Below are 19,880 nucleotides of genomic sequence, written 5' to 3' on the forward strand. Positions count from 1 at the left end.
CGGTTCAAGAAGGCGGCTCACTATCACCTTCTTAAGGGCAATTAAGATGGGCAATAAATGCTGGCCTTGCCAGCAATGCCCACATCTCGTGAACAAATAAATCCATTTTGTTTTAAATTGGTTAGTGAGGGAATAATCAGACAGGGTTCCTCTGACCCATGCTGGAACTGTACATGTGTTGAAGTTGAGTAAAAACAGCATTAGGTTCAATTGTGATGCCCCCTGTTGCTGACACTCACTGCGGAAGCTCACAAACTATGGCCACATGGTACCGAAAGACAACAGTAAGGGGTCAACGCCTTCAGGGAAGGAGGGAGAGGACAAACGGTACAAATAAGAAACAAGTAATAAAAAAAGGTTAGCAATTTTAGACTGCCATTAAATAAAAAATGTATTAATAGAAAATGGGTCTTTTTTTTTTACAAAAGCCTACAAAAATTTCTTGTAATTCATTGTCTTTGAGTTAGTAGGCTGATCTCTCATGAGTAATAAAAATGGATTATCCCCTTTTCACATTAAGTAGCCTCAATTTTCTGCAGTCAGCCTTATACAAGCCTTCTAAGTGGCATATAAATAATGCTAAATTATTTGCAGTTTGTGCTGTGAATTGACGTACGCTGGAAATTGCGTTGAGTATGCCTACACTCCAGTTATGTACGGCCTTTAATAAAGTCACTAACCGTTATCGGTCTTGGACCTATTCAAAACACACCCTGCGGTTCAAATGACACTGGTCTAACCTAGTGTCACTGTACAACATTTTGATATAATGGGCAAAAAACAAATCATGTCAGTTTTGACAGCGCCTAGATGATTCTAAAATGTGGAAAGGTGATTGGCTGTGTTTAGTCTGCAAGGATGCACAGCACAGAAGACTGATAAAAAATGCAATTCAGAATATTTTTATCTTTCATATACATTTCTGATTCTATCCTTTGACAAACGCGTTTATAACTACTCAGGTACTGGTTAGTTAAAAAAAATGGGTATTGAATGGGTAACACTGATAGAACAAGCTAGTTCAACTATGGTGAAAATCACAAAATACATAGCGAGTGGTTTTTGATCAGTATTATCTTAATTTTCTGGCGGCATTTTCTCTGCTCTCGGACTCCCTCGCTCCAGCTCACACATTACTTCACTGAAATGAAGGGCAGTATAACTATTTAAAACAAACAGTTTAACGGCATCATTAAAGTAACAACTAAATGAGTCAAAAAACAAACATTGTAAAAGTGATCATCAGTCAGATTGCTTGTCGGAAAAGGCTTGATTTTCCTGATTCTTGCCAAGGGATCATTGAGTTTGCCAGAGCCACAGGCCAGGATAAAAAAGTGGCGAGCCTCTTTGCTGCTTTTTTCAACTCTGCACCTTTCATGTTGCTATGGGATTTCTGGGACTTTCTTGCTGGGAATTGGGGGGTGGGGGAGGGGGAGATATTGGCCTGCACCTACAGTAGACAGAGGTTAATCAGAGCCATTTATATGAAGCGGCAGAGGAAGATGCCACCCTCCTGCCTCATTACCTAGGACCAACATTTGCTCAGCACAAACGCAAGGAGGCCCTGAAAACACAACATTGTGGTCTTCCCCAAACCCTCCCATCGACTGAAAGGTCAGCGGATGTCCCAGGTAAAAGGCGCAGACTTGAAGGTCGGTCAGGATCTTCCGGTCGAATTTGACCAAAAGGACCAGATCTTCAAGGCATGGCACAGGACCATCACAGCATTCCTGGGCCTGGCGAGGAACAGCACATTTCAGGCACACTGCTTCTGTTCAGCAACAGGGTGGAGGGCAAGAAAATTTGCCCTAAAAGGTGTCTGATCTTGAATGATACAAAGATTACTTAAGTAGTGTTGCTGTTATTGGTTTGTTTAGGAGTTGGGAGTGTTATAAAATTGGTATTGTTGATGTCTTCATTAGATAGTAGAATCAGAGAATATCTGAAAAAAAATCTCAAGTAAAAATGGCCCTGATTTTACATTGAGATTCATGGTGAGGTTAACAATGCTCACCCTTATTGTGGGGTAAATTGCACAGCAACTTCCAAAGTACGCATATGCGCAGTTAAACATGGAAATTCAGAAGATGCTGTCCGAGTTATCCTGCTCCTCCACAGGCTGCACTATAGCAGTACCTCACCAATAGAGGCAACATTGAAATCAATGTAAGGGAGTGAAGTTGCTGTGTTTACTCACTAAACACAGCAGAAAAAGCTAGGGCTGGTGCATTCAGATGTAAGTGAATTTTTAATGGCATGATCAGTCATAATTACTGCCAAACTACCTCTCTCACCCTGAATTTTTAATTTTAGAAGCGTGGAGTCTCAGTCTTTCTGAATGTAATTATTGTTGAAGATTTTAAAAAATGTAAATTTTTTTACTTTTTCGGTCTGTCCCTTTTACCTCTCTCTTGTAATCTCATCATTATTTCCCAATCTTTATTTCGCTTTCTGCACATGATTTAAATCAAAATTTTAGTTCCTGGTTTAGACTTTGCGTGCCTCACTGAGGAATCTTCAATCTGATTGGTTGAAGAGTGTCACCGTTGCTTCCCCTGCTCGCACATGCCACAGATCCCTTGTAGAGGGCGTTGCGCTGGATCAAAGGCCAGTGACAGTAAGTCTCCGCTGAAAAGTCCACAAAAACTCTGTGGGCAGCTGTCAACGTAGTGAACAGCAAGGGTCGTTCCTTCACCACTGACCACAAATGCTGGGCCACACAGGCCTGATTGATCAGTGTGATATTTAGGTTACATATGTATATTTAGGGTTCACTTTAGCATCAACACAAAGTGGTTTTGAGTGTGCATTAACATAAAAATATCAGTGTAGCTGAAGGAATTATGAAGCACACCAAGGACATGTGATGCAAGAACTCCTCCGGGAGGCTCTCAAACCAGTTTAACTCACAATGCAGTATAGCTGCTACCTTTACCTTAAAAATACACAGCATATACATTTTGATACTACAGTAACGTAACAGGGATATACAACAAAATCAAATTTAGGTAGAGATTTAATATGTTTGTGAACCATTTCTCTTGGAGTGTTCCCATATATTCACCAAATGCAGTCCCTCAGGCCACTACTTGATGGATTTTGCACTATTGGTTTTTTTTTGCCGAAATTTCACAGCAGCCATCCAGATTGAAAACTCATAAAATAATCACAAAAAGTCTCCAATAACCCAAGGTCTCATTTTATTGATTTTCACCTTGGCTGACTCAAGTCCGTGTGCAGTGAATTTAAAGTCAGACTATCCCAATTTTCACACTGCAGCAGGGCAGGGGCAGCATGGAGCAGCATTGATTGACATTGTTGGGGAAAAAAAAGTTAAGTCTTGTGAGCATAAAATATTTGAAATGTTTCAATTTATATACCTGTACTACCTTTTCTGCATACATTGCATTGGTTTCCTATTTTCTCTTGTCCATTTATATACAGACCTTGGACCAAATGACGACAATTTAATTCTCTCCATACTTATCACTGTGTTCATTCATACTTAGGTATGTTATACAAAAAAATTGCCAAAGAAACACAAGGGAAATCTTTAGTCTATATGAATTTCTTATATTATTCAAGGAATGTAAAATAAATTGGGAATTTTACTTGTTCATCAAGTTTGTCCTTTTAAACTCCTGAAGATTTTTCACAGAACATATAATTCTACAGCTGTACTACGCTCTTCTGGATACTGGTTACTTTAATAAAAATTCCTAAGAGTGTTGTCAATTTTCACACTCCAACAGAAGTATCCTTTTTGTAAGTTAATTTGAAATGTGCTTTTACATACAGTTGTCTTACCAATTCCAAATGTCTCTGACTTCAGTCTGAAGTAAAGGAGAGGGTTGATGAGGGAAGTGCAGTTTATGTGCTGTATATGGAGTTTGAAAACGCAGTTGATAAAGCACCACATAATAAATGTGTTAGCAAAATTGAAGCCCGTGGGATTAAAGGGGCAGTGGTTGCGTGGATACGAATTTAGCTAAGGGACACAAAGCAGAGAGTAATGTTTCAACGGTTGTTTTTCCAGACTGGATGGAAGTTATGCAGTGGTGTACCCCAGGGCTTGGTATTTGATATTTTTAATGATTTGAGCTTGGGTACGCAGGGAATTATTTCAAAATTTGCAGATGACACAAATCTCAAATGTGTTAAACTGTGAGGAGGATAGTAACAGACTTCAGGAGGACAAAGACAGACTGGTAAATTGGGCGGACACACGGCAGATTAAATTTAACACAGAGAAGTGCGAACTTCTTCGGTAAGAAGAATGAGGAGAGGCAATATAAACTCAATGATAGCTGTACAATTTTAAAGGGGGTGCAGGAATAGAGACACCTGGGGGTATATGTACACAAATCTTTGCAGGTGGCAGAACAGGTTGAGAAGGTGAAGGCTGTTAAAAAGTCCTACTACAGAGGCACAGAATACAAAACATTTATAAAATGCTGGTTAGGCCCCAAGCTGGAGTATTGTGGTCAATTCTGGGATCCACATTTAGGAAATGTATCGAGGTCCTGGAGAGGGTGCAGAGAAGATATACTAAAATGGTCCCAGCAATGCAGGACTTCAGTTATGTGGAGAGACTAGAAAAGCTGGTGGTGTTCTTCTTAGAGCAGAGAATGTTAAGGGAAGATTTGATAGAGGTTCAAAATTATGAAGGGTTTTGATAGAGTAAATAAAGATAAACTGTTTCCAGTGGCAGAAGGGTCGGTAATCAGAGGGCATAGAATTAAGGTGATTGAGGAGAATGAGGAAAAAAATATGCTGCAAGTTATTATCTGGAATGCACTACCTAAGATGGTGGTGGAAGCAGATTCAATAGTAACTTTCAAAAGGGAATTGGATGACGACTTGAAGGGGAAAATCTTGCAGGGCTATGAGGAAAAAGCAAGGGGGTGGGGCTAATTGGATAGCTCTTTCAAAGAGCCAGCACAGGCACGCTGGGCCGAATGGCCACCTTCGGTGCTGTATTCATTCTATGATTCTGCACCCTAAAACTTTAGGAAAAGCTTACCTTCATCTGAGCTAAAGATAAATCTTTAAAAATTGACCTCATAATATTCTAAGCCAAACATTTACCACTATGAAAGTATATATACCAGGACCAATACATTATAACTCCTGTAACTATATTCACAGATTTCTTATTCGCAGATTACCATTAAGGTTAAACACAGAGGCCCTCATGCAGATGCTACTGTAGGAACTTTTAACACATTTATCTGAAATTACCTCCTTTACTAATTAAGTGGTGGTGAGAGGAATTTGAGCCAAATGTTCGTACTGTTAACACACACCGTAATTTCTATACCAATAATGTTGTCATTTTAAACGTCCAACCTCAACAGCATTACACAATAATTAATACAGCTAAAAAGTCAAATTGTAGAGGCCAATTAAATTTTCACCAGAATGAAATATATTATTAGCCCATAAATCTACACACATCACATTATGTGAAGCATATCACTTGTCACCAAGCTGTACAATTAGAAATTTGATTTGCAAGCCAGCAAATTCTTACACAATTCATATTAAATTACATGTCAGAAATTCAGCAGTGATCCTCCTTAAAATCACACCATGAATATTTCAACAGAATTCAAAAATAACTCCTATTTACTGAAGTATGTAATTGATCTGGAGTTTTGTAGAAAAACGTTAAAGTAGACCATTCAAGGCGATGTAGAAGTGGGCGAACCTGGGATGCCAATAGCCCCAAGTATTTTTGTGAAGTCAGGAAGTGCACTTCTGTTCCTCTTAGCTTCACAGAGATGTAACTTATCCAAAATGTTCTGGATGTTTTTGAGCGATCTCCAGGGATCACCTAGTTGACAGCTAGTTTGGCCACTCATAGGCCAGAATAACTGTTGCACGCATGTCACAAGCTCCACTCATTAGTACATGAATTTTAATCGGGGTTCAACAACAGCCACCAGGACCCTGATTTGCATGTGCAAGATGACCAATATTTGTTTCAAATCAGTAACCTGCACACCGCTAAGTTGCTGGGTTCCAATTTGGCAGTCGGCATTTACGGGGAGATCGGGCTCAACACGAAATTCGTTCCCCTTTCACCAAAAAAAGGCAAAACGATGCTGAAATTCTCCCCATATGACCATGGTGCAGTATCCCTCCTCGTCTTTTGACATGGCCGAGCACACTATCCTCTTCCAACATCTCTCCTTCATTGTCCAGCTCAGTGAGACTGCCTTGCTTGGTTCCATTCCTGCCGAACCAATGTAGCCAGGCAATCTCAAGCAATGTCTTCTCTTCCTGCCACCGCAGTATTACCTCTTGAATCCCCAAGAACCTATCCTTGGCTTCCTCCTCTACATGCTGACCTTTGTCAACATATCCGAAGACAGAGTCAGATTTTCATGTAGGTTGATGACATCCAGCTCTTCCTCTCAGTCACCACTCTCACCTCTTGCACTGAGTCTGTGTTGTCAGACTGTTTATGCGACATACAATCCTGGATGAGCCGCAATTTCCTCCATTTAAGCATTGGGAAGATTGAAGTCATTGTTCTTGATCTCCTCTTAAAAACTCCGTACCTTTACCACTAATTCCATTCACCTTCCTGGCTGCTGTCTCAAGTTGAGTCAGACTGCTCACAACTTCAGCATTCTCGATTTGAGCTTCCAATCCCATATTCCCTCTATCACAAAGACTGCCTACTTCCACCTCTGTAACATCACAAATCTCTGCCTATGCCTCAACTCATCTGCTGCCGAAACCATCATCCATGCCTTTCTTCTCTCCAAACTCATCTGTTTCAATGCTCTTCTGGCTGGCCCCCCATCCGCTATCCTCCATAAACTTCAGTTCAAGTACAAATATTTGTCATGTTTCTGTATGCGTAGTAAGTTAAATCATCACTTCAGATTCTATAAAATCAGAAATTTAATTTTCTAATTTAAATGGAATTTCTTTTAGAAGTTTAGGTTGTGGGGCCTTTGATGGAGCGGCAATATTGGGTGTCAGGAACTCTGGTGCTTTGGTGCCAATTCTGCATTGCTAAGATAGAAGGAAGGTTTAATGGGCAACCTTGCCTAATGCAACTGAAGCAAGAGTAATTAATTGCACTAAGCAAGATAGGAAAAAAAGTACATACATTTTAATCCTCTACTATTGATGCCTGCCAAGCTTACATTATGGTAGTAGTCACAGCCTTTTCCCTTCCTCCCAGTGAGGCAGATGACTAGGCAGCAGTGTTCACTAGGACAGACGGACACAAAGCCTACGTTGCCGGACCATGTCGGCGGATCAATAAGTATACGTGCATGTACTTATCTAAATTTATAATTCTCAACAGAAGATATAAAACAGCCTGATATAAAATACAAATACATTGAAAAGCAAGCTTACTTTGGAAAAACAATGTAAAGGGGGCAAAATTGAATTAAATGAATATTTAGCATCCAGCAAGATGGGCTGCTAAATGCCTCTGAATTGGGGTCTTTGTCTGAAAAAAATGTGTGGGGCGGTATCGGAGGCGTGACTCGTCTCTGCGGGATGGTAGCACAGTGCTAATATGTCACAACGTCGCTCCCCTTTTTTAAAAAAAGGGAGGGCCACTGGAACTCTGCAGCCGCTTTCCTGGTGCCCACTGGGCCACCAGGGAGGGTGTTGGCCAGTGGTTCAGCACCCAAGAGGGGGTGCTGGGCTGCATGTTGGTACCCGGCCGAACTAATGGCCGCCATTGTCCGGCCAACTGCAAAGACATCCAACAAAAAAAATATGGTGTCCGTGGCACAAGGCCCTCCCTTTAAGGGTAGCCAGATGCCCCAGCCACAATGGCTTCGTGACTCACAAAGCTGTCGTTGGCATCGCCTCACGCCAATCTTGCCTCCCACAGGGCAATTTCCTCCAAGAGGTGCAAAGGTGTCAGTGGACACGGTGATTACATCATCACCGTGTGTGCCCCACTCAGGGCAAAAAGTAAGGGACGCAGCACAAACCCGTTTTCACCCGCGACATTACCTTCCAAACCTGCAACCTCTACCACCTAGATGGGCATGGGCAGCAGCTGCATGGGAACACCATCACCCCTTAAGTTCCTCTCCAAGTCGCACACTGTCCAGACTTGGACGTATATTGTGGGAGCACCTTCACCACATGGACTGCAATGGTGCAAGAAACCCCCAACCAAGGGTGACGAGGGATGGGCAATAAATGCTATACTTGCTAGCGACACCCATAACGCAAGAATGAATTAGAAAAAGTCTGCTAGCCTAAATGTATGCAGCCAATCTAACTTGGCCATGTATTTTACATGTACCTATCTTTGCACTGTCTGGCAACCCAATGATTAGATACACACTTATCATTATATCCACGAGATTGAAGGGGTTGGATCAGCTCAGGCTGTTAGATCTCAAGCTGCCACAATATTACCCAATAGTTTGACCATCACTCGACAAAAAAGGTGCTCTTTTGATTCAGCAGATCTTTGTAGAGAACTCTCATGCTGCATTTGAAATTCTAGTATCAAAAGGATATAACTCTAAAAATTGCCACAGAGGGAATTGGGATCATGGAAGGGAATGAAAAATAGTGCTGCACATGGACAGAAAGAACCTTTTAACACAATTGTTTCTTTTTTAACAAGGGAGGGCCACAGGAGGCTCAATTCACAGTTATCACAAATAGATCCGTAATGACCAATGGGGGATTATTTTGGGATTCCAATATGGTTCGGAACTCATCTATAATTCAAACCACAAGTGATTAGAGTTCACTAGTTTTTCTTCATTTAACTATAATGTGATTGCAGTGCCAAGAACAATGGGTCAGAGCTTCCCTTCATTATTCAAACCTGACAAAATTAAACAAATTAATTTCAAGTTTAAAAATGCTATGTGGAAGAAAACACATGTAGTCAATTACATCAGGCATATATAGAGGTCTGGTCATTATATTATTGTTGACATTAGATGTTGACTGTTGGAGTCTGGGAGGGGGGAAATAAAAATCCTAGCACTTACAAGTATTGTTGTATTGTTCTTTCGAAGACTTTTGTAGCTAGGCTTAGTTTCTTAGATTGCCGTTACTAAACAATGATGGGAATGTTTTCAATTCAATCTGCCCTGCTCCAATAATACAAAATTAATTAGACATACAAGGTACGTAACTATTAATTAAACTATAGGGTGGCTTGGTTGGTCACTTGATAGGTCCTTCTAATGGAGTTTTGTTCCTTGTCTGGGCTACTAAATGGAGTAAAATGGAAGATGCAGTAAAGCAATTCCAACTAAGTACAGCCTGTCAATTGGCATGGCATAGGCCACTGGCAGAGGTCATGGAGAAATACATTTGAACTACATAAAAGTGAAGAGACAAGACAAGTATCTTCAGAGATAAAGGCAGGAACCATTAAAAACAACAAAGACTAGAATCATTTTAGCCTCAATACAAATAGGAAATTAAATTGACCTTCCAGTATTATAAAAACACATAACCAAACGGCTAGCAAAATTATGGTAGCCAACAATTAGCTTAACTATAGTGAAAAATAAGTAAAAATAAAAAACACGCACGATTAAAATTTATTCCAAATAAATAAATCTAAATATTCCCACAGCCTACCTCTGTGCTGTTGGAGATGACATCTCTGAGAACTTGGAACTTTGCTGTCGCATTCCTTGCAATTTACTGTGACTTTCTGGAACTGAAGTGGTCTTTGTAGAACTTGATATAGTTGTACATTCAGTATCGGAAGCAACTGCCTTTGCTTTTGCCTTCTCTTTCTCTCGATCAGTTTGATTCACTGGTCCTGAACTTGTTCGTCCCATACCAATTTTCGAGGGTTCTTTCAGACGAGAAACAGGGATGCCCCCATGCTTGCTGCTAATGAGGCTTGGGTCAATGTTGCTGCTAACAGGCCTATTTACACCTCCTCGACCAGTGATGCTGACAGAACTTGATTTGGCTGGACGTGGCAAGCTACGGTACTGCACGGCTGTCCTTGCACCTGATGACATAAAGCCGTCATGGTTTTGGGAAACATCAAGACTGGTTTTCCTGGAGTTTGTTGGTTTAACAGGGATGCCTGTGGATTTCTGACTTTTTCCTGTGGATACAGAGTTTCCACCAGCTGTCATCACTGTTGCCGTGCCTGTGGTCGGCTTCTTATAGCCAAAAGAACCACCAGTAGAAGGCCTAGAAATACCTGATGGAGGTTTGCGTGCTTCACCAACTCTTTCTCTACCAGCATCAGATGAAGATCTTTGCAAACTTGTGCCTTTGAGAGCCAATTTTCCTTTGTCTTGGACTTTAGAATCAACTTTACCTATAAATGCAAAATAAAAAATAAAGAGGAATTAAAAGTCAACAAATAGAGGCAAAACAGTGTTCTCCATTGCTCCTGCCAGACTATGATGTGTTTCATTATTTATTATTCAAGTTAGTCCACAAATGCTGGCGAACAAAAATAAGTAAGTAAAGAAAGGAAACAAAATACAACAATTTTGTTATAGATGATTTTTCTTTCCTCACCAAAGCCTCATTCTCATTTACTGACACGATTTAATATTTCTTCTTGCTCTACCTCCCATGGTGGATTAACAGCATTTCCTTAAAATTAATAAACTTTTTTTCTTATTATAACAGTAATGAAGAAAATAATGGCACTAAAGAGCGACAAATCCCCAGGGCCAGATGGTTTCCATCCCAGGGTTTTAAAGGAAGTAGGTGAGAACATTGCAGATGCTGTAACTATAATCTCACAAAGTTCCCTCCATTCAGGAGCTGTTCCTTTAAATTGGAAAATTGCACGTCACTCGGCTATTTTTGAAAAAGGTGAGGGGAAAACATGGAATTATAGACCAGTTAGCCTAACAGCTGTAGTCGGGAAATTACTAGAATCTATAATAAAAGGATAGAGTCACTGAATACCTTGAAAATTTTCAGCTGATCAAAGAGAGCCATCATGGACTTATAAAGGGTAGGTCATGCCTGACAAACCTGATTAAATTTTTCAAAGAGGTGACTAAAGTAGTGGAGAGTGGAATGTCTATGAATGTTATTTATATGGACTTCTAGAAGCAATTCAATAAAGTCCCTCATAAGAGACCGTGAGCTAAAGTTGATGGAATTGAAGGTACATTGTTGACCTGGTTAAGAAATTGGCTGACCGGCAGGAGACAGAGAGTAGGAATAATGGGCAGATACTCTAATTGGCAGGATCATAGAAATTTATGGGGCAGAAGGAGGCCATGTTACCTATTGTGTCTGTGCCAGCTATCCCGCCTAATCCCGCTTTCCAGCTCTTGGTCCGTAGCCTTGTAGGTTACGGCACTTCAAATGTACATCCAACTACTTTTTAAATGTTATTGACCTCCCTGCTAGGGGAAAATAGGTTCTTCCTATCCATTCTGTCTAGACCCCTCATAATTTTATACACCTCAATCAAGTCTCCCTTCAGCTCCCTCTGTTTCAAAGAAAACAACACCAGCCTCTTTCCTCATAGCTAAAATTCATCAGTCCTGGCACCATCCTCATAAATCTCCTCTGTACCCTCTCTGGTGCAATTGAATCTTTCCTGTAATATGGTGACCAGAACTGTACGCAGTACTCTGGCTATGGCCTAACTCGTGCTTTCTACCATTCAAGCATAACCTCCCTGCTCTTGTATTCTATGCCTCAGCTAAAAAAGGAAAGTATCCCGTATACCTGCTTAACCACCTAATCTACCTGGCCTGCTACTTTCAGTGATCTATGGACATGCACTCCAAGGTCTCGCTGTTCCTCTACACTTCTCAGTGTCCCATCATTTATTGTGTATTCCCTTGCCTTGTTAACCCTCCCCAAATCAATTACCCTGCATTTTTCCAGATTGAATTCCATTTTCTGCCTACCTGACCAGTCCATTGATACAGCTCAGTGGCAATTAAAAAAAAATCTCATAATATTCCTGTGAAACGCCTTGGGATACTTCACTACGTTAAAGGTGCTATACAAGTACAAGCTGTTGTTGTTGATACCTTCCTGCAGTCTACAGCTTTCTACCTCACTATCAACCACATGCCCATTTTTTGTATCTTATGCAAACTTCTTAATCATGCTCCCTGCATTGAAGTCTAAATCATTGATGTATACCACAAAAAGCAAGGAACCTAGTACTGAGCAGCGGAACCCCACTGAAAACAGCCTTCAATTCACAAAAACATTCATCGACCATTACCCTTTGCTTCCTGCCAGAGCCAATTTTCCTTGGATTCCATGGGCTTTTATTTTTCTGACCAATCTGCCATGTGGGATCTTGTCAAAAGCCTCGCTAAAATCCATGTAGACCACATCAAACGCACTCTCTTCATCAATCCTCTTTGTTATCTCCTCAAAAAATTCAATCAAGTTAGTCAGACATGACCTACCCTTAACAAATCCATGTTGCCTGTCCTTGATTAATCCATGCCTTTCTAAAGGATGATTCATACTGTTCCTCAGAATTCTCCCACCATGGAGGTTAGGCTGACTGATCTGTAATTCCTTGGTCTATTCCTTCCTCTCTTTTTAAACAACAGTACAACATTAGCAGTCCTCCGGCACCACACCTGTAGCCAGAGAGTTTTGAAAAATGGACAGAGCCTCTGCTATTTCCTCCCTTGCTTTGCAACGGCCTGGGATACATTTCATGCGGGCTTGCCGATTTATCTACTTTCAAAGATGCTAAGCCCCTTAATACATCCTATCTCACTATGTTCATCTCATATTTCACACACCTCCTCAACTACAATGTCTGCATTGCCCTCTCTTCGGTGAAGACAGACGCAAAATATTCATTAAGAATCATATCCACGTCTTTCGCTTCCACACACAAGCTTCCTTTTTGGTCTCCAATAGGCCCTACTCTTTCTTTAGATATCCTCTTGCTCTTTACGCATTTATAAAACATCTTTAGATTTTCCTTAATTTTACTTGCCAATATTTTTCATGCCCTCTCTTTGCTTTCCTAATTTCCTTTTTAATTTCACTCCTGTACTTTCTATACTCCTCTAGGGTTTCTACAGTATTTAGCACTCGGTATCGGACATAAACGTCCCTTTTTTGCCTTATCCTACCGTGTATGCCCTTTGATATCTAGGGGGCTCTAGATTTGGGAGTCCCACCCTTTTTCTTTGTGGGAACATATTTGCTCTGAACTACTGTTATCTCCTCCTTGAATGCCTCCCATTGCTCTGACACAGATTTTCAACTACTTCAAATAGCCGTTTCCAGTCCACTTTTGCTAAACCACATCTAGCTTATTAAAATTGGCCTTTCCCCAATCGAGAACTTTTACTTATAGGATTGCATTACATAGGATATATGACACAGAAACTGGCCATTCAGCCCAACCAGTCCATGTCAGCATTTATGATCCACTTAACCTCCTCCTGTCTTTCTTCATCTAAATCTATCAGCATAACCCTCTATTCCCTTCTCCCTCATATACTTGTCTAGCCTCCTCTTAAATGCATCTATACTATTCGCTTTAACCACTCCCTGTGGTAGCGAATTCCATATTCTCACCACTCTTTGGGTAAAGAAGTTTTTTCTGAATTCCTTATTGGATTTCTTGGTGACTATCTTACATTGATGGCCTCGAATGCTCTTCCCCATAAGTGGAAACATTCTCTCTGTATCCACTCTATCAAAACCTTTCATCATTTTAAAGACCTCTATTAGGCCACCCCTCAGCCTTCTTTTTTCCATGAGAAAAGAGATCCAGCCTGTTCATCTTTTTCTGATATGTATACCCTCGCATTTCTGGTATCATCCTTGTAAATCTTCTCTGCACCCTCTCCAGTGCCGTTATATCCTTTTTTATAATATGGCGACCAGAACTGTGTGCAGTACTCAAAGTGTGGTCTAACCAAGGTTTGATACAGGTACATAACTTCCTTACTTTTCAATTCTATACCTCTAAAAATAAACCCGCGTGCTTGGTTTGCTTTTTTTTTTTAATGGCCTTGCTAACCTGTGTTGCAACTTTTAGTGATTTGTGAATTTTACTCCGAGATCCCTTTGTTTCTCTACCCCACCCAACTCGCACCCTCCAAGTAATAAGTGCCCTCCCTAGATTTCCTACCAAAATTCACGTGTTGAATTTCATTTGCCAATTATATGCCATTCTGCAAGTTTATTAATGTCCTCCTGTAATTTGTTGCAGTGCTCCTCGATATTGACTATCCCCCCAATTTGGTGTCATCTGCAAATTTAGAAATTGTGTTTTTGATTCCAAAGTCTAAATTGTTAATATAAATTGTGAACAACAGTGATCCCAGCACTGATCCTTGTGGTACACCACTACCCACCTTCTGCCACTGTGAATAGCTACCTTTTACCCCTATTCTCTGTTTGCTGTCTTGAAGCCAGCTAGCTATCCATTCTGCTACTTGTTCCCTAACTCCACATTCTCTGACCTTGTTCATCAGTCTATTATGGAGTACCTCATCAAAGGCATTTTGAAAAATACATTTACTGCATTACCATGGTCTATGCTCTTTGTTACCTCTTTAAAAAAATTCAATGAGATTGGCCAAGCAAGATTTTACCTTTTGAAATCCATGCTGACTATTCATTATTATATTTTTGGTTTCTAGATGTTCTTCTATTTTCTCCTTTAGTAGGGATTCCATTATTTTTCCTACCACCGCATTAAGCTGACTGGTCTATAATTCCCTGGACATGTCCTATCCCCTTTCTTAAATATGGGTATTATGTTAGCTATCCACTAGTCCTCTGCCACTACACCTTTTCCTAACAAATTATTAAATGTGTGTAGTAATGTCTCTGCTATCTCTTCCCTAGATTCTTTTAAAATGTCTGGATGCAATCCATCCAAACCAGGGGTTTTATCCTTTTTGAGTTTGATTAGTTTATTTAATATATCCCCTCTTTTTATTTGAAATGTACTTGTCGCATTGCTAAATCGCATCATCCAATGTTATGTCGACCAGTTCTATCTCCCTGGTAAATACTGAAGCAAAATATTTATTTAATATTTCTGCCATCTCTCGATCGTTATCTGTGGTATTATCCTGTCTATCCTTTAATGGCCCTATTCCCAACCCAACCTTCCTTTTTTTTTTTAAATTGATGTGCCTGTAAAATATTTTACTATTATGTTTTATGTTCCTTGATAATTTAATTTCAGAGGAAGGCAAAGAGAATTTTTAAAACCTCTCTTAATCATTTTGTATTCTCCCTCATCATGCACTCCCCTGATGTCTATTTAGTTATTGTATGCCTCTTTCCTTACCCTTAATTGTTCTCTTATAGCTTTATTCATCCATGGAGTCTCATTAGTGTTTAGTTTGTTCTTTCGTTTTAGCAGAATATATTATTCCTGAAGTCTGTTGAACACCGTTTTAAATGTTTTCCATTGCTGTTCTACATCATTTGTTGCCCATTTCATTTTCCCAGATTGTCCTTTTGCATAACTACAATAGGATATGACTAGTTGCACATGGATATAGTCCCACATGGATTTGTATTGGAAGCTCAACTGTTCACAGTCTTTATTAACGACTAAGATATGTGGTTCTCGATCCCATCTAAGTTTGCTGATGACACAAAGATAGATGGCATTGTAAGCAGTGTTGATGGAAGCATAGCATTACAAAGAGATATTAATAGATTAAGTAAATGGGCAAAACTGTGGCAAATGGATTTCAATTTTTGCAAGTGTGAGATCATCCACTTTGGACCTAAAAAAGATAGAACAGGGTACTTTCTAAATGGTGAAAAGCTAGAAACAGTGGGGGTCCAAAAGAAAACTTAGGGGCCCATGTAGATCATTAAAAGGTCATGGACAGGTACAGAAAATAATCAGAAAAGCTCATGGAATGCTGGCCTTTATATCCAGAGGACTAGATTACAAGGGGGTAGAAGTTATGCTCCAGCTTTACAAAACCCTAGTTAGACCATACCTGGAGTACGGTGTTCAGTTCTGGACACCACACCATAGGAAGTGCAGTGTAGATTTACCAGAATAATGCCAAGGGTTAAATTAGGAGAGATTATATAAAGGATGCGTTTACTGGTACTAACTGAATGGCAGTCATTTCTCTGATTGGCTCTCCATTATCACATGACCTATTGCTGATTGGTCCCCTCGAAGTTTCTCTGGAATGTGTAAATAGAACCCCCCGGTCTAGCTTTGCACATTGTAACATGATCCATTTTGACTTCAGAAAGGGACCATCTCAAACACATCCCTCCCCCAGCCAAAGTCTCTTACTCCAGCGCAAGCGCATCTCTCCCTCAGTCGAAGTCCCTTACCCAAGCACAACTTCACCTCTCTCTCTCCCCCCCTCCGCCCCCCCACCCCCCGCCATAGATGGGCATTGTGTGGATTGTTAACAGGTTTATTGGGTATGAAGTGAATAGTGACAGTGTCATGACTTCTGGATTTCATCCACGGGCCAACGATGTCCCTTATAACACACGTGTCCCTCTCTCTCTCTCTTTCCTTTCCCTCCAAGTATTCGCACCTCACAATTGCTTGAACTGTGTTTCCATACACACAAACTTTGTCTGCAGCAACTGGATTTCCCCAGCACCCAAGGCCCAAGGACAAATTCCACCTCTGTGGCTGAAGCAAAAGTCAAATTCCAGGCCCTAGATTGAGGGACAATCCCATGCAAGTGAAACTGCTTGCAATACATCTTGCATTAAACAAATAACTGAGTAAGTTTAGTGATTTTGTGTCAGAATTATATCTTTTTATATGTATTGTGTAATAAACATTATTTTTTGCCGCATATCTGATTGAGGAAAGCAAATTGATACCCAGTTTGAAAAGAATTGTTTAAGTAATTTGATAAACTTATTTTATGTTAGTTGGTGGTTGCAGATAACTGGGTTTGGAAAAAAAATGTGGCATTTGTTTTTGTGACAATTGGAAGTTGCTGACTGATAGCTTTTTATATCTGTTCAACCAAAAATGAATTTGCATTTAGCCGCTGGGATATGTCAGCCAATTAATACCATTTAGTTATTTCAGCTAATGATAATGTTTTTTGCTCTACAGACACTTAATTGTGACAGTCTAATGTGCAACATTCACTTTTGAGGTGCAAGGTCTGACGGACTTGTAGATTATGCACAATGCACTCTTAGACTTACTCTTGCACATTATAAAGAGAACAATGCATATTCAATTCATAGAAACATAGAAATAGAGGCATTCATGCCTCTACTGCCTAGGTAGCCTTTGTTTGAATGGCTGATTTGATCAATCCCTCAAAGGGTACATGTCCATTTATGTGAACAGACATTGAGCACACTCTTATGCATCTTGACACCATTTGCCTCAAGCTGTGAGACATTGTGTAAATATTACTGTCTCTAGGAAGCCTCTAGCCCCAAATGCAACCAACCATGTGAGCAAGCTACACCAGTAGCACTGCATTGTAAATTCTGGTTCATTCAGGCAGTAACACACAAAGGATGGCAAGAACCCTCAGCCCCTTTAATTAATCTAAATTAAGAGTGTTACAATTACAGTGGATCCATACACACAGCGTATAATGGTGCACATAACAATATCAGGAGTTTATAGTGTGGACTCTTTACAATGAATGGAGTTATCACCATGTTGAGAAGTCAACACATATTTATGTACTTTGAAAGAGAGAGAGAGGTCTCATGGCTAAAGGCACGTGGTGAAGTGTGCCATGAACCAATACAGGCCATAAAAGGTGCACATTTGTTTCCTGACTCAAATTGATCTCAGCTAGGGCAGCAGTAGTGCTCAGCAATCCTGGGCTAGGGAGGGGGAAATCAGCCTGTGTTCCCGCTTCTGATTGATATCCAGAGCCTCTGCTAGAAACTACATGTAGGGATTCGGATTAACACAGGATTAGACGTGACTAATACCTCATGATCAAATAACCTTTTGACATTCACTGTGTTGGCTCAGATATAAAGAAGGCCACTTAGATAAGATACCAGAGGGCTATTGGCTCAGGTGGGATCATACAATAGCAAGAGTCACTGCCTACAGGAGTAAACGCATTTGGAAAAAGAAAAAAAACACACTGTTTTCAGATCTGGCCCTAGATTTTGATTAAAATAAAGTAAAAACAAATTGAGAAGTTTGAACTGCAGTACAGAAAACATTGGTTACAGTAATTCTGCACCAGAGTATTTGGAATACGTTTTTCAAAGAATGTAACCTGGCCAAAAACGTCAATATGGTAATACCATCCCTTTGAAGAAAATAAATGGAAGGAATCCCATATTTTGCAAAACAAGATTTAAAAGATCTTGCCTCCTAAAAATAGGAATGTTAATTCCACACATTTCAATCATGACACTGTGCTAGTAAAGGAGGTTAGACTTTATATATTTTTCTAACTTGCAAAAATGTGGTTTTGGTTATTAGCTTGTGAAGTGTAGCGTGCAAATGATTTCCCCCTCACTTACAGATCTTCCCCTCCTGGGACCATGTGTTTTTGTACTTAATCGTTTCAGAGACTTAATTCCCCCTTATTCTGTAATGTTGGGCTGCCAATGTGGTTAAAATCCAGTGCCCAAACAATGGGCTCAAATTTGGCCAGTACCGATTTCTGGCGCACTCACTAGAGATGCGCCGCTTTTGTAGAATTCCGAGGGCTTCAAAAATCTTCAGGCCGCGTTTGGCCGCTCCCCAGCCTCTGCTCCATGGTGGCGCAGCGTGGCAACTGGATTTGGGGGCGGAGCCAGGTCCCGACACTGAAAACAGTGCCAGGACCTCTGCACATGCGCGCTAAAGTGTGCGCGCATGCGCAGTAGTTCCTCGCCCCCAGAATCTGCAACTGTGCTCTACAGGTTGTGTGGGAGAGGCCCGAAGCACGGCATCCCTAAGCCTGGCCGAATGGGCTCCCTCATCGGCGACCCGCTGTCTTATCCAGCCACACCAGTAAAAGGAGGTCTGAGAGAACCAGAACCCTAACAGGTTGTCAGTGAAACCCTGCAGCATGTTTCAACAAGGGAATCAGTTTAAAAGAAGTAGATTGGGTTAGGTTAGGTGTCCAATGTCTGAAACAAATGGGAAGCATTGAGACAAATCATGCTGGCAATGTTCACAAGGCCACACAATGGATGGAGTAAGTGCACTGCACTTGGTCTGTACATTGTGCTGAGTATTTATATGCCATTGGTTAGAATAAAGTAGAAGCCAGCAAAATAATGCTATTGAAGGTACTGAAAGGGACTGTGTAGGAGTAGTTTGGACAAGGTTACTTTGTTTTTATTTGTTATTGATTGATTGCTTATTACTTTGGTCTTGGTGCTTTAGGTGCAGGGTTCCTTATATTTTTTATTTGTTAATTAATTGTTTATTACTTTTTGTGCTTTGTAAGTCTTGGTGCTAGGTGCAGGTCCTCTCAGCTTCCTTGTATTTTTTATTTGTTATTGAATGCTTATTTTTGTGCTTTGTTCAGTGCTTGGTGCTTTAGAATGCACTTACCTGCGCTGATTTCTTAACTCGATTTCTTAAAACGGAGCAACGCCTAGGGAAATTTGGGCCCATTGTGTGTTGATCAAACTTTTAATTAGCTGTTCAAAGATCAGAACGGCTCTTTGTGCAGATATTAGCAGCTGGATAGTTTCTGAATGTGGAAAGAGCTATGATCAGTGTTTGAATTTTGTGTCTTCCTCTCAGGAGAAAGTGGACTTAGAAGAGTCAACAATGCAGCTTTTGTGTTGAAAGTGTCACTTAATTAACATGTAATTTTACTGTCAGTTGCACAATATATGTAATGACCAGTGATGCAAAAAAGGTATACAACAATGGCTGCAGTCTGCTTCATGAACTAAGGAAATGAGTGACACAGGAATAGATGGCAACATTGTGGGTGGCTAAATTATTTTACTTGAACTGAAGTAGTTTTCTAAGT

The 19,880-nt window shown here is 40.4% G+C and overlaps 1 protein-coding gene across 1 annotated transcript in view; it reads right to left on the minus strand.

Annotated features, from left to right (window-relative positions):
- LOC139227842 (neuron navigator 1-like) overlaps positions 1–19,880 on the minus strand; it is a 629,647-nt gene that overhangs the window by 146,372 nt on the left and 463,395 nt on the right. The window contains exon 9 of the mRNA XM_070858918.1: positions 9,601–10,303. Within this exon, the coding sequence (XP_070715019.1) occupies positions 9,601–10,303 (703 nt within the window). The remainder of the gene's footprint in view (positions 1–9,600; positions 10,304–19,880) is intronic.

This window comes from Pristiophorus japonicus, chromosome 17 (genome assembly GCF_044704955.1).
Source record: "Pristiophorus japonicus isolate sPriJap1 chromosome 17, sPriJap1.hap1, whole genome shotgun sequence".
In the NCBI taxonomy this organism is placed as follows: Eukaryota; Metazoa; Chordata; class Chondrichthyes; family Pristiophoridae; genus Pristiophorus; species Pristiophorus japonicus.